The following is a 16,646-nucleotide window of genomic DNA, read 5'->3' as shown; positions in this document are numbered from 1 at the left end:
CCTAGCGGAGTCCAAAGCTCATCCTTTTAGACTCGACCATCTTTGATCTAGTTTGGCTTCTTCACCACCTTAGTGGTTTTGCAAACTCTGCGGATGGTTGCCATAGATACTCCTACTAGGCTTGCTGCTCCTCAGTTGATGTCACTAGTTCCGATCCTGCTACCAGGGCCCATTGTTGGCACGCTCAAGGCCACTACTCTATTGAGGCCGATTGGGATCAAGATTCACCACCTCCCTCCCTTTCAGCTCTCGTTGTATGCTCCTTCTTATGTCCTCCCCTCGTAGCAGGAGCTAAACAAGCATGCCAAACTTAATATTTATAAATAGTATAATATCATGACTTGGAGTAATCCCCCTAGGGGTTATCTACGAATGACATTTTATGCCGAGTACTTCTTGGATATCTAGGATGGGATTATTGCATGCCTAGGATATTTGTCTCACTGTTGGAGCCACGCCTTACGTATCTCTCTGCGTTCCTTTAGAGTTGGCTCTTGTCAACTTTGGATTCAGACTGATCATCCTATGGGTAGAGAGGAATGGATTTGTCGGCTATGCACTTTTGTGAAGGTGGAAACAAAGACCTATTTCATTTTTTTATGCTCTATCTATTATGAGATTAAAGGGAGATATTACTACTTGTTCAAAGAGTGTAGATTGCTCTCAGCTTTTTCAGATACATGGAACAACGATGCCTTGCACTTTATCTCTAAGAGACCATGCAACTCCACGACCACACTCTGAAACTTTTATTCCCCCAGAGCCAAGCCTCGAATCAGCTCATCATCGCCTTTTTCTCGCCAATGTCTCCGACTTGGGGTGTGAAGCATTTGCATAATAGTCTTGCCACCTACCATTCTAGATCCATGAGGCCCCGTAGTGGACTCATTTAGTAGCATCACTCCTCCGACAATATTCAAAGATGGTCTGCGGATCTTTTTCGCCTTGGGCGGTACCCTTCGATGCTAGAATTCTTCCTGCCAATGAAGGACTCTTGGTCCTTGCTTTGACGATCTTTCTTTTGCTTTCTTGTTGCTCTTTCTCGGACACCGTTTAGCATTTTGTCTGTTGGCTATCTTCTTGGTTGTATGCTTTTAGTCTCTTGCTGCTCTCTTGTTGGACATTAATAAATTTAGGACATTAATAAATTTATCACATCATATTTTTTTAGTGATTAATCTATATGTTTGTAAACATTCTTTTAACGTCATATTTGCAAATTTTGATCACTTTCATATACCCTAAACTAGATATAGCACAGCATATTGTGGTACCATATCCAGAGGTGTCAAACATGGCACACATATGTACATGATAAAATATACACATTAAAATATCGTTAGTCCATGATAAAAATATACACATTAAAATTCTAGAACATGTTAGAACTAATGGATTATTTGAATAATTAAATACTATCCCTTATTAACCCTCCTAATCCTTCGAAAGGAACTCTTCTCGGATTAACTAACCCTTTGATGAGAACTAATTCTCGATTAGAAAATCGTCATGTGAAGAGTGTCTCCCTAAGGCCTCTGGGATCTCTGGTAATGATTATGCTCATTACAACACTACTTGGTAGAGATCCCACCTCTAACCAAGTCTCTTGTCTCTAACATATGAATATGATTAACCACTACAATATATAATGTCTCTAAGAGATTTCCTTTAAATCTCTTCTGGGATTTCAATCTCGACATTCATTTCCGAATGTCCTCTAATCTCTGAGTTCTCTTTTAGAGAAACTCGACATCCACAATAGATGCCCTCTACCAAGATTAACTTGGTTTCTATAAGAGCCATATAGTTCTTATCTCATGTGATTATCAATCTTAGATTCATAATTTTCTCTATGTACATTTATTTCTACAACATAAGTAAATAAAAATATACCTCTAGTTCTTAAATACGAAATTGTATCCTTTCATCAACACATGGTTCTTTTTACTGTCCCCACTATTAAAAGGGTTTTGCACTATACCTCTGTGATGGATACAATCTCTTCAATGATAACATTTCTTTAATATTATTATCTTCTTATCTCTAGGACTGAATTATCTCTTACCGGGCATTGTTATTCTTTATACATGCCAAGTGATTTGTTAGTTCCAATCGCTCCATGTCCTCTGCTTAATATTTATGTCTCTGTGATTACAGTGTATTCTATAACCTAGTTATAGTTCGATTATCATCCAATCTGCTATCCCGTGGATTATGATATTGCTATCTTGTTTTAGTCTTCTTTCTACATGCACTGTTATTCACCAGTTGACTGGCTTATTACTTTCTTGCTTTATTTGTTCTGCTGCTTCTTGTTTATTCTTTACCACTTATTCTCTTTTCTGTTAATGTCTCCCTTCATTCTGTAATATACTCTTTTAGAATTCGAATATCTCTTCCTTCCCCTATATATATATAATCTGTGTTTGATCCAAAGCTGCTTGTGTATCATGATAAGGAAATCTATTGCAAGTGATATCTATTTTTCCCTTGGAATTCTGAATTCACTGTCATTATTTCATAGTAATTTTGTCCTTAATATCATCTATCATTTATTGGTTCTAACATCAATCTCTATCCCTTAGTAGCACTGCATCTCCTATTATTTGTATTGCTATCTTTCTATTCTCCGCTCATTCCACTTCTTTTCTTATCCTGTCTCGCCTTATAATATTTATACCCAGCGACTCTTACAAGACTTGGTTGAGTGATCTATGGTCTTGTCTGCCATTTATTTATTTATTTATTTGGAGCACAAACCTCTGCTGACTGTATTGTTTGGTATCCATCCATGTAGGCAAGCTGGTTGTGTGGAGTGTATTCTATCATTGAGGTTTGGACTTGTTCGATTATTGTCCATGTTTAGCTATTGCTGCCGGCTTGTTATTAATTTCACTCGGTTTCTTCTAACAACATAAACTGGTTCAAGATTTTGTTTCTTATTATTAACTTCTTCATTTTTATTGCTTCTTCTTCCAGGTAGATTTGGTCACCTCGTGACCTAGAAAGACGATAGGAAAGGTGGTACATGATAGTCTGCTCTGCTTGTTTAGAACTTCCCAATCTCTGAATCATTCTATACTTCTCCTCTGTGATCTGGTTATTACATTCTCTCCTTGTTACTCGTGCCACGTGGAGGTGATTGTGTTTGATCACTGCTGGTAACTTCTTGTTCACGTGGATACAATGACTCCTCTTTCGCTTCCCTTTTTCCTCCTCTTATAGTGTGATTTGTCTTCCCTAGTCTCCCCATGATATATGGAATGGATTTAATATGTATACGTTGAAGATCCAAATGTTGCATCTTTTGGGAATCTAAGACACGTGTCCTTAAGCTTATTTCATAATCATTGATAGATTTAATATTGTCAATATTATTTTTTAAGCTTTATTGTAATCTTGTTATATAGTTTCTTTTATTTAATTTATTATTATTTGTTTATATTATAAGACCTATAATTATATTATTTTACTAAACCATTTGTAGGTTTCTATATTGCTATCTATTCAATGATTATTGCTCTCTCCAATAAGGATAGTCATTTCTATGTTTTTGTTTCCTCTCATAAATCTTATTCCATTTAGGGAATGATCTTTTAAGAGATTCAAAATAAATTAATTGCAACTTAGTGTCTTTAGAAATTTTATTTCATCATATTTTACTATTTATTTATTTATATTTGAATTATTATTTGTTGTTCAAATATTTCTTTTGTAATTAATATAATTTTTTTTTTACCCCATACGAGGATGGGGATATCACATTTACAGTGTACATGTTCTAATCCACAATCATTAGGAGCCGAAAATATAGGTTCAATATAGATACTGTACATTTTCTAATCCACATTATTAGTAGATCAAGCAATCCTGTCATCTTTTATATATTCCATTCTTCAATAAAATTTCCACTTCTTGCTATCACTTAAGAATTCTGGCTTGACTTGGCACTAAATGGAGAAGATCAACTACTCTTCTGACAGATTGCAAAGTGATAGACAGTTGCAAATTCAAAACGATAAGAGAAATACAAATGGAAGGCCATTTAGAAAGAAACTTACTTTGGCATCAACCAATGAGGAATCTTGATTCTGTTCAGTATTTTTCATGGCAGACAAGTGGCTTCTAGGAGATAGAGGTGCAGTCTTTGCCATTGGATCATCTGCACATTATAGACAAGGAAAAAAAAGAAAATGGACAAATTATTGGTGACATAAGCCACATAAAAGAGAAAGGATAATAAATTAGTCCAGAGATAAATAAATAACAAATACATATATAAGAAGAAGAAAAAAAACAAAGTGCCCGATTGTAGATATTTCTGGTTGAAAATTATGTTTTGATAAAAGAGATATCCATTGCAGCCATATATTCATATCAAATAGAAGAATCAAATTTAAGTTACAAATCCACATTAAATCTATGAAATTGACCCTCAAGCCTGTCAAGTTCATGCAAACCTTTATACTCTACTAGGTCAACCTCTAAATAGGGAAAGGTACAAAGCATCTTTTAATGTACACTCAAAAAGACTCAAGAAAGGGTTCTAGGATACAATACGTGGATCATATGCATCCAAGCAATGAAGAAAAAATCAAAGCAAACAATAAAAAAGGTAAAAGCCAAACAAGGAAACTTGCAAAGGTAATGTGTTACACTGTAGAATAATAAAAGAACAACTAGCATATGTAACGAGGTAAAGAAGGAAATATGTCTGCTACTGCAATGACCAAGCATGATCAAAGTGAAGGAGATTTACATGTTTATCTATGAGAATCTGTGGCACAATGGCCTGCCCTTCTGAATACAACTTCACTGTACAAGGTTCAATTGCTTTGCTTGAAATCATAGACACGATACCTGGACTCCCCAGGTTGATCTTTTATTTGGACTCAGCAGGCTGATTTTTTACTTACATCAGATTCAGCACTAGTACTTACAAAAGACTTTGCCAAATTGAGAAATCATGAAACATAAAGTTTTTGAAGCATTAAAACTTTAAAAGCTTTTACCATGCACCTTTCAATAAGTCAACTTTAAAGACAATAAACTGATCAACTAGAAGATACTAAATCACATATATAAATCTACATCAATTGAATGAGCGCAGAAGATGATTTGAGTATAAGAAAAAAATCATTTTTTATAATATACACATTCTCAATTGTTTTGCATGTAAAAACTCATGGAGTATAATATCCAAGGCATCAAAAACAAAAACATCAAATTGCAACATAGGTCATGAACTATGGTAGAGAGGAGCCTACACCACTTGCTGCAACATTACTAGCTTTATATCTGTTCCTAAACTCATATACAAGTCTGCACTGGCATTACTTGAGATTGGGATTGACTTGGCAAACCAAAAGTATAAATGCAATTCAATTACTCGGAATTCAGTTGGGAAAAACTCAAAAGAATTGGAAAATAGTTTTTCATATGGCATGGCCCAAAAGGATTCTATTTGGCTCTCTAATATGAGAGCAAGGGTCTGGAGATGGCAGCACCCATCAAGGCCAAGGGGCAGCACCCCTTGGAAGGATTGAGGGGTGAAAACTCCACCAACAAGCCAAAATTAAGGCCTTTGAGACCACATAGACCTTCATGGCGGACATAATTTTCATAAATTTATTGCTTTTCACAAGGCTATGATGAGCACTTGAAATGTTTATGATTGTATAATCTCTTAAGACTATATACACACTTTTATAACCATTAATACAAAGGCAACTCGTACTTTTCATGCATTACATCCCTAAAGCATCTTGAAGTGATTTATGTTTTATATTAATTATTATCAATAAATTGATTTCTTTCTGAATAGAAATTGATGGAATGAGCTAATGAACTAGACTTGGTATGAGCAAGTGTTTGTACCTTCCTACAACTATTACAGACATAGAAGAGAACCAATTGTTTCATATTTAGTATTGTTGTGTAAGAGGTTTAATTATTGTTCAATAATTTGCTGGTTTTTGTGCATTCTATTTCCTCGTTGCCATGCAAAACAAATAAAGATGGCGAGCTATCAACTGGTTTCCTGATGGAAAAATGGATCAACAATATTCACACAAAAGACAACATAACAAAGATTCCATCTTTTCCACCGGTATTTTGATAGCTAGTGTGAGGCTCAAAACCTGGTGAATCTAGCAAGTTTGGTAGACTTTCCAAAATTTGGGTTTCAGTCCGTAGGACTCATTTAGCTCTACTCATCTTCAGGCTCATTGATATTGGTGAGTTTCCAACAAGTCAAGTAACCATGGTTGAAATACTGGAATGCAAGAGATAGCCCAGCAAGTTGGTACGTGCCTAATTCAAAGGTTCCAGTATTTTTGTAACAACATTTTTAAAACTCCAACCTTCAAATCCTTGTGCTCATGTGCATGTCTAGGTGTCCTCTTTATGCTCTTAAAAGGAATTGTCAAGGCATAGATGGGTGGCATGGGTTTATTGTTTTTCATGGGGGCAAAGGGAATTCATCTTCTATTCATTTTTTGAATGACCCAAGAATGCAGATGTAAAGAAGGATAGCTCCAAGATTGACTCTTTTGATGGACAACACCACCAGCAATAAAAAAGCAAAACTCCTTTTAACAAGAGAGAAAATAACAATAATGTCTTTCAGTTGTCATTTTGCTAAAGTGATAGTATGTTTGTAACCTCATCATGTGAATCAGAAGTAGACTGTTTTGTGCCAAGCTTTGCATTGGCAAAATCTATACATTTGAATTTTAGCTTTGTATACAATTAAGTTATTTACTCCCCAAAATCATGTGTTCAATGTGTTTCCCTTTCAGTTTTCTTTAGTTTCTACTGGCTACAATGAGCTCAGTTTGCAATTAAGATCATAATAACACTTTCAAGAGTGTTTTCTAACCTTTCGGGTGGTATCCAAACTTCTTGGAGAGATCATCTACTTTTAGGAAATCACTTTACTGCTTCGACATCATCATGGCATGCTCAAAATCGGATTCCAATGTCATTGCAGTACTTTCTACAACCATGGCGAATAATTTTAAAAATTCACTTATGTTCTAATAGTTTATTATTAGTCTACAATTTGAATGTAATATCAAAAGATTATTAATTATTTTTAAGATCATTTGGGTGGGAAGATGACTTATTTTATATTTTTTGATTGGGTGTTTTCCCTTCAAAAGCTATAAAAAGAGTTTGAGGGGTTCATTTGCCTATATGTTTGTTGATTGATACTGTTATGCAGTGAGATTAAACCTATGAGTCCTTCCACGATCTTTAGAGGGTTGAAACCCTCTTTAGATTTCTGGTGTTGGATTCGAGAGATAATCCCTAACTAGACCTGTGAAGTCTTATTTCAAAGATCACCATTGTTCACATTGAACTTGACATTGTTATTTTCCAACCATGGAGGTTTTTGAGGCACTTTGACAGGCTAACATTTTGGTGTGTTTGCAAAGGCTGTGTTGTCTGTAGATAAGTTGTCAAGCAAGTTTTATCTGTTCCTCATGGTCATACAATCCATGTCAGTCAAGTTGTACTTGTTCTTCGTGGCTGTACCATCAATGTCAGGCAAGGTGTATTTGTTCTTCATGGCCGTATGATCTGGGGAAAAATACAATTGCTGGTAATGAACTCAGTATTGTCATTTTGAAATTGATGGAGAGGCTAAAGTGCAAGCTGTACAATTTAGGTTGCAGGTTTGGGGGTCATTGATTAAGTTGTACCATCATTACCTAGAAGTGCCTATGAGATAGGCATGTAAAATGATGGAGGGCAGTGCTGATCTTTTGGAGGTCCTTCTTGGTTGAGAGGTGGCAGCCATCTGTTTCAAGGTAGAAAACTTAAGTTTGGAGATGAAATTTGAAGTGGTCAAGTCCAAAAAAGACTCGTACAACCTATAATACCTGCTGAATCAGTTCAGAATTATGTCAGATTAGTCAATTATTGAATACAGTTTTGAGATTGTTATATCTTCCTTCCAGGGTTCTTGAATTAAGTTGGAAGCATTGTAGTTAACTCGTGTAGTGGCAAGTTAGGTATGATGTTGAGTATGATTTCTGAGTGATTATCTTACTGTTCCAGACCTGTAGCATATCAGAAATTGAGAATAGCAAGTACATGGCTTGAGCTCATTACCTCCACAAACTTGGCAACAGTTTTTTGAGCATGCTCAAACCATACAAAAGATCATTTCTTTATCAAATTCATCAAAGGAACAACCAACTGAGAAAACTCTTTCACAAATCACCTATAATAACAACAAAACCCCAAAAATCCATCAAATTGATGGGAGGTGGCCAATCTATAACTGCCTAGATCCTTTGTTGATTTCCCCAAACATCCTTGGCATTTATAATGTGACCCAAACAAAAAAATCTTTGTCAAACTATACAAACTTCACACAACTTTGCAAAGAAGATCATTGTTGAAAAATACCTAAAACCTTATCTACTTGTTTCAGATGCTCCTCTGGAGTTCTACTATAAATTAAGATATCATCTAAGAATGCTAGAACAATTTTAAGTCGCTTTCTAAATACATGCTTCATACATGATTGAAGAGTGGTTGGAGCACAAGTGAGTTTAAAAGGCAAGATAAAAACTTCAAAGTATCCACAGTGACACCTGAAAGTTGTCTCCTCAATATCTTTATCTCATTATACATCTATGAGTGCATCAACCCTTGGAATAGGATATTTATTCTTGATGGGTTTCTTTCTAAAGGCCCTGTAATCAATGCACAATCACATTAGTGTGATCCTTTTTCTAAACCAAAATTACTGAAGATGACAATGGACTACAACTATGCCTTATGAAGCCCATCTCAAGAAGTTCTTCGACCACCTTCTTAATTTCTTCTTCTATATCCTCTTGGATGACGGCATGGTGTAGTTATTGTAAAAGATCTAGGGATCTCTGATAGAGAGACACGGATATATGCTTTCAAATGCTCTAATTATTACTGCAAAAATATTGATATGATATTTATCCAATTCAATATGTATGCTCACCAAATCTGGAGTCAATACTAATTCAAGACAGAGATATACTGTTTTAGACTTATGATATCGATTTGAAATGACTTGATAATGTTTATTGTTTAGACTGCAGATTGAATAGCTGAAGGAAGGAGATCATTATCGTTTGATTGATGATTCTCTTCACCAGCAATTGTATATTAAATATAATAGTAAAGAGTCGCGTTTCCATATGGACATGATTCTATGTGGCCAAAGGCCATGTATGGTCATGGCCATACGGGTTCATGATTCTTAACTACCATGGCCATGAACCCTACTTATGTACTCTAATCTGATAACGTCTTGATCTACCATATCCCTAATATAATGATAAGGTATCTCAATATGGTTAGATCGATTGTGAGAAACTGGATTTGCTGAGAGCTTGATATAGCTTTAATTGTCGCAGTGAATGATAGTTGGCTTCAGCGGTTTCTTGAACAACCCAACTAGTAACTTCCATAACCACACTGCTTCTTTGGCTCCCATGGATGAGGCTATATATTCTGCTTCAGTGGAACTTAAGGCAACTGAAGATTGTTTTCTGCTAAACCAAGAAATCATTGTAGATCCAAGGCTGAAACAACATCCCGTTGTACTCTTACATTCAGTAGAACTGCCTGCCCAATCATAGTCTGAATATCCATGAAGATTGATTTCAACTTGATTTTATTCGAGTCCCATACCAATAGAACCTCTCAAATATCGTAAAATATGCTCAGCTGCCATGAGATGAATCTTCTTTGGTTCACACATGAATTGACTTAATGTATTGGTTGCATACCAGATATTTGGCCTAGTATTAACCAAGTACATTAGGGATCCAATGATCTGTTTATAGTAAGTAGGATTAGTAGATTCAGATTCAAATCCATCATTTTTCAATGTATGTAAGTTAGCTTCCATAGGAGTAGTAACAGGTTTATAGTCCATCATTCCAAACTTAGTCAAAATATCAATAGTGTATTTTCCTTGATTTAAGAAGATGTAGTTCTCCTTTTGCCAGACTTCTAGACCTAGAAAGTAATGGAGAAGTCCTTGGTCTTTTATATCAAATTCTGCTATTAATTCCTGTTTGCATTTAGCTGTAAGATGTTCTTCGCCTGTTATTAGCAAGTCATCCACATATAAAACAAGAATGATCATATCATTTCCATCTATTTTAAAATATATGTTAGGGTCAGCTTCATTCTTGGAGTACCCTAATTTTGTGAAGTAGTTGTCTATTCTTTCATACCAAGCCCCGGGGGCTTGTTTAAGTGCTTTCTTTAATTTACACACATGGAAGTCTTTGTTACGAGTGATAAATCCTTCTGGTTGCTCAATATATACTTCTTCAATTTCACCATTTAGAAATGTTGTTTTGACATCCATTTGATGCATCTTCCTTCTTTTGGATGCTGCAATTGCTATAATAGTTCTAACAGATGTGTACCGAGCGAATGGAGCATATGTTTCTTCATAATCAATTCCTTTGTTCTGTGAAAATCCCCGAGTCATAAATTTGGCTTTGTATTTTTCAATGCTTCCATCAAGTGCATGTTTGATTTTGTATAACCATTTAGAAGAGACAATTGATTTGTTCTTAGGTCTAGGTACAACATCCCACACATCATTTTTTAGTATTGATTGATATTCCTCAATCATTGCATCTTTCCATGATTTGCTTGATAAGGCTTCTTCAACATTTGTAGGCTTTGTTTTGATGAGTTCAGAAACAAGTGTTACATAGCAAGATTGATTTCTAGTTCTCTTGCTTTCTTTGACTACTTCATTTGGTTCTATGTGATTTTTTTCTATCATTTTCTAGCCCATAGTGGTCTCTTTTTGTTGATAGAGTTTTTAGTATTTTCAGAATTTGGAATAATAGGTGTAGTATGTTCAGAATCATCCTTCTTCTCATTCTCTACTAATTGATCCTGATCTTGTTCAGAAGTAGGTTCTACATATGTTTCATCAATGTTCTTTGAAAGATTAAAGGCAATGTCTTCTTCAAATTTTACATCTCTATTAACTTCCATGGTTCCTTGACTAGGGACATCGATCCTGTAACCTTTGGTTGATTCACTATATCCAATAAGTATACCCTTCTTTCCAGAGGGTTCTAATTTTGTTCTCTTTTCTTTGGGCATATGTATATAAACAAGAAACCCCAATATTCTTAGATGACTTAGCTCTAGTTTGATGCCTATAAATACTTCTTCAGGAGTTGTATTTTCCAATATTGAGTGTGGACATCTATTTTGAATATAAATTGCAATATTTGAAGCTTCAACCCAAAAAGAGGTATGAAGATTTTGGTCATGCATCATAGCTCTGACTGATTCAATAATGGATCTGTTCTTCCGTTCAACTCCATTCTGTTGAGGATTCTATGGTACAAAAAACTCCCTCTTAATCCCAACAGTAATGAAAAAATCTTTAAAAATTTCAGAGATGTATTCACCTCCATTATCAGATCTTAGGGTTTTAATTTTCTGTCCAGACTGATTTCAACTAGGGCTTTCAATTCTTTGAATTTAGATAATACTTCAAGTGATTCCTTTCGTTTAAGGAAGTAGATCCAAGTTCTCCTAGAATAATCATCTATAACGATTACATAATAGAGGCATCCATTTAGGGAAGGTACAAACATGAGACTGCATAGATTAGTATGAATAAGTTCTAGTATAGAATTTGATTTGTGTACATTTTACGAAAGGATTTCTTTGTGTTTTTGCCTAGAGCACAAACTTTGCAAATGCCTAAATGATCAAGTTTGAGACTAGGTAACCCTTTTACAATTTTTCCTATTGATGATAAGGCTCGAAAATGCACATGACCTAGTTATGAGTGTGACCAAATTGTCACATTTGAAACATTGTATATTTGACTAATCCCATTTCTTGTATGATTTGTTGAACTCCTTTCTGTTCTGTTTGAATTTACCTTTCTTATCTTTATTGTTGGAGTTAGCATGAAGAGCTTGAATTTCTCCCTCTTGATTTAAGTTGATTCCTCTGGAAACTAATCTTGACTCTTCTTGAGTACATTCATTTTTAGTAGTTCAAATTCAGGAAGACTAGGTCGAGAGCTTAGACCACGAATTAAGATTTCCCAAAATAGTGGTAGTCCCTTTAAAACTATAATGCTAAGTTTGTTATCATCTACCGGGCTTCCAATAGTTGCAAGTTGATCTTTCAATTCAGAAATTCTTAAGAAATAAGACATAATTGATTCTCCATTGTTCATTTTGATATATAGAGGATCTTGCTTTAATGTTAGCAATCTGCTAGTATAGTTAATTTCAAAAATATTCTTCATTGTAGAGAACATCTCAAAAGCAGTTTTGAGACTCGATATAGAAGGAAGAATGTGATCCTTCATAGAGTCTATAATTATATTCATGACTTTGTTGTTGTGCCTTTTTGATGTAGTTTTATTTGGATCATTTTCAGGCATTAGTTTATTTGCCTCTATGTATTCTTCTAATTCCATTTCTCGTAGAATGATCATAACTCGAATTTTCCATGAAGAAAAGCTTGAAGCCCCTTCAAGTCTATCCTCTAATCTTACATGATTCACCATTTTGATTTGGAAAGATTTAAAATCTGATATTAACAATTCTGGAATTTAATCAAATTTTATATCAGGGTTCTCTATCAGGATGGCTCTAATACATGTGAAAGATCTCCAAGGATCTCTGATAGAGAGACACGGATATATGCTTTTATATGTTCTGATTATTACTGCAAAAATATCAATATGATATTTATCCAATTCAATATGTATGCTCACCGAATCTGGAGTCGATACTAGTTCAAGACAGAGATATACTGTTTCAGACTTATGATATTGATTTGAAATGACTTGATAATGTTTATTGTTTAGAGTGCAGATTGAATTGCTGAAGGAAGGAGATCATTACCGTTTGATTGATGATTCTCTTCACCAGCAATTGTATATTAAATATAATAGTAAAGAGTCATGTTCCCGTATAGACATGACTCTATGTGGCCCATGGTCATATGGGTTCATGATTCTTAGAATAACGATTGGTTAGTTAACCAATATAAACATTAAATGATAGCAATCAAAACCATCTAGGTAAGTATAGATTAGTAAACACAAAACAGCAATTAGCGCGCGCGCACACAGAGATATATATATATATATATATATATATATATATATATATATATATATATATATATATATATATATATATATATAAGCCACAGATCATATACTTAAAATATATACAGTATTCTTCACTTCCGCTGAAGCTATACTTTAACAGTTATAATATACTGGGGCCCTTGTTTTAACTCTACAATTTGTTGAAATCCTCTATCTGGTTGAAGTCTCAAAGGCATGTTATTACAAACAACACTATGCATATCTAAAAAAACAATGTCAATGTGATAAACAATAACTTTATTGTCCAATTAAAACAGTGCATGAAGAATCAACAACTTGCTACACATGCTACTTGGCCTTTGTGGATACTCTTGCCATCCTTTTTATCGTCACCACCCCCAGACCTCCATATGAGATCCCTCTAAGTAGAATATTCTTCGCCGTCATTTCATTCCTAAAAGTGTGCCATTACTCATGCTAGTGATAGAATGCATAAGGGTAGCGATTTTTGTGACAAAAGCACATGCTTTTGTAATTGAAAAGCACGTCATTACTTTTTTACCATGGTTTTTAGACTAAAAAGCACATGGCTAGCAATTTCAAACTTATGTTTATATCTGAGGCCCTACCTATTGTAGCTACATGATGTATCTACCGGGAGCACAGATCTTATGGTGTACAAGTTGGCAAGTGAAGTTCTTGTTACAAATGTAAATGGCGGAATACTTGAATGAATTAATTAGAGATCAAACTGATCTATATATACAAAGAGGAGAGTCAAATAGAATAGAAACATTCTATTCTAGACTAAACCTAAATATTAAAAACATTCTAATATTTACAGAGATATAATAAGATACAATAGTGAGCATTAAAAAGAAACATGAAGGTTATTTTAATACCCCCCCTTAATGCTCAATCTATTTACTACACCAATAGATCCCCTGAATTTAACAAACTTGTCAGGACCAAGGGGTTTTGTGAAAATATCTACTAATTGCTCTGAGGTAGGAACATAGCATAACTGAATAGATCCATCTTCTACTAATTGTCGGATGTAATGGCAATGAAGCTCTATGTGCTTGGTTCGTTCATGAAACATTGGGTTCTTGGCAAGTTTGAGTACGCCCTGATTGTCTGAAAACAAAGAAGTCGGACCTGCTTGAGGAATATGCATATCTGCAAGCATCTGTTGGAGCCAAACTGCTCCACAAGCTGCCTTGACAGCTCCTCTATATTTTGCTTTTGTAGAGGAGAGTGCATGTGCCTGTTGCTTCTTACTGGTCCAAGTAACTGCTGCAGATCCGATACTAAACACATAGCCAGAAGTAGATTTCCTGTCATCAACTGAGCCGGCCCAATCGAAATCGGTGAATCCACTGAGCTGAGGAGTAGTACTCCTTGTGTAAAGAAGACCATAATTTGAAGTACCATGTACATAGCGTAACACACGTTGCGCTGCAATCCAATGATCAATCTTGGGGTTTGTCATGAACCATGAGATGTAGTTGACTACAAAACTGAGATCACGTCTAGTAATAGTAAGGTAGATGAGACTACCTACTAGCTGCCTGAAGAGTGTTTCATCTACAGGAGGAGAAACAAATTGTGCGGACAATTTCAGACCAGTCTTCATAGGAGTGGAGGCAGATTCACAATCTTGCATTCGAAACCTATCAAGCAAACTTCTGGCATACTTGGATTGAGACAAAAAAATATTGTTGTAAACCTCAATACCTAAACAATAATGAAGTAATCCGAGATCTGTCATATCAAAAGTTCTGCATAGATCCTGTTTGATTTCTGAAATCAAATGTTCTGAATTTCTAGTAATGATCAAATCATCCACATAGACAACAAGAAAAAGAATATCATTACCAGAGTGTTTAATATACAGATTACTGTCTGACGGACTACGCTGAAATCCTTGAGCAACCAAGTAATGATCAATCTTTATGTACCAAGCCCTAGGGGCTTGTTTAAGACCATAGAGGGCTTTCTGGAGTCTACATACTTTGTTTTCTGAACCGGTAAACTTAAAACCTGGGGGCTGCATCATGTAGACTTCTTCCTGTAATTCACCATTGAGAAAGGCGCTCTTCACATCCATCTGATGAACTTTCCAACCATACTGAGTTGCAACTACAAGAAGAATGTGAATAGTGCTCATCTTGGCTGTCGGTGCAAATGTCTCCTCATAATCAATGCCTTCGCGCTGGGTGAATCCTCGAGCAACAAGTCTGGCTTTGTATTTGTCCAAGGTACCATCTGCATGGTACTTGACCTTATAGACCCATTTACAGCTAATGGTTTTCTTCCCAAGAGGGAGATCTGAAAGAACCCAAGTGTGGTTCTTTTGAAGACTCTGAAGCTCAACATCCATTGCTTGTTCCCATTCTGGAATTCCTTTGGCCTCTGCATATATCTGGGGCTCAGGGATACTGTGGATGTTGGCCATAAGAGCTATATTAACTGTGTTGTGCTGAAGGCTCTTATTTCTGGAGGTTCTACCCTCAATGAGTTCATCAGGACGAAGATCACTAATCGTTTGAGCCCACCATTTTGGCCGAAGAGTCGAGGAGCCAATATCAGATGCTGTCGGAATAGTTGGATGAGAAGCAAGAGCAGGAGTTGTATTATCTGGAAGTGACTAAGGTGGTTTATCAATAGCATCAGATCTCATATAAAATAGAAGAACCCAAGTCAGAGATTGCTGAAGACTGAATCTCAGAATGTGGTGGGGAGTCAGAGAGCGGAAATGGTCCAAATTCCTCATCAAACACATCACGACTGAAGATTAAACGATCAATATTTACATCAATCAGTCTGTAGGCCTTATGTGTGTGACTGTATCCTGTAAACATAAGTTTCTGGCTTTTGGAATCCAACTTAGTGCGTTTGGCATCAGGAATCCATACATATGCCAGAGAGCCAAAAACTTTCAAATGGTTGATCCTAGGTTTGCGACCAGACCGGGCTTCCTCAGGAGTCTTATGATTAACTGCAAGGGAGGGTGACCGGTTAAGAAGGTAGACAGTTGTGGATACTGCTTCTGCCCAATATTTTTTGGGAACATTTCTATGTTCTAGCATAGGCCTAGCCATTTCTGTGATGGTACGGTTTCGACACACTACAACACCATTTTGCTGAGGGGTGCGAGGTGTGGTGAACTGATGTCTAATGCCATGAGTAGTACAGAAGGCAGAGAAAGCAGAAGAACAGAATTCCCCCCCATTATCGGTCCTAAGAGTAAGGATGGAGGAACCAGACTCTTTTTCTACTAGAGCTTTAAACTGCTGAAATACAAGAAAGGCATCTGATTTTTGCTTAAGAAAATATACCCACATTTTGCGACTGAAATCATCCACAAAGAGTAAAAAATACCTGTTCCCACTAATAGGAGTATTCATAGGACCACATACATCAGCATGGACTAGCTGGAGTACTCTGTATGCCCGCCATGATTCACCATTCTTAAATGGTGTCCTATGTTGCTTCCATGCTTGGCAAGCTCCGCAAACGCGAT

At 35.8% G+C, this 16,646-nt stretch overlaps 1 protein-coding gene across 4 annotated transcripts in view; it reads right to left on the bottom strand.

The window, feature by feature from the left end:
- LOC149540067 (Galactose oxidase/kelch repeat superfamily protein) overlaps positions 1-16,646 on the bottom strand; it is a 289,836-nt gene that overhangs the window by 28,933 nt on the left and 244,257 nt on the right. For all 4 annotated transcript variants that reach the window (XR_016356343.1, XM_089801257.1, XM_089801256.1 and 1 more), the window contains one exon: positions 4,062-4,162. Coding sequence is in view for 3 of the 4 variants with exons in the window: in XM_089801257.1 (XP_089657383.1) it covers positions 4,062-4,162 (101 nt within the window). In the remaining variant the exon portion in view is untranslated. The remainder of the gene's footprint in view (positions 1-4,061; positions 4,163-16,646) is intronic.

This window comes from Cupressus sempervirens, chromosome 9 (genome assembly GCF_028749045.1).
Source record: "Cupressus sempervirens isolate cs-2001-9-10 chromosome 9, ASM2874904v1, whole genome shotgun sequence".
In the NCBI taxonomy this organism is placed as follows: Eukaryota; Viridiplantae; Streptophyta; class Pinopsida; order Cupressales; family Cupressaceae; genus Cupressus; species Cupressus sempervirens.
This window is presented reverse-complemented; position numbering and strand designations above follow the sequence as displayed.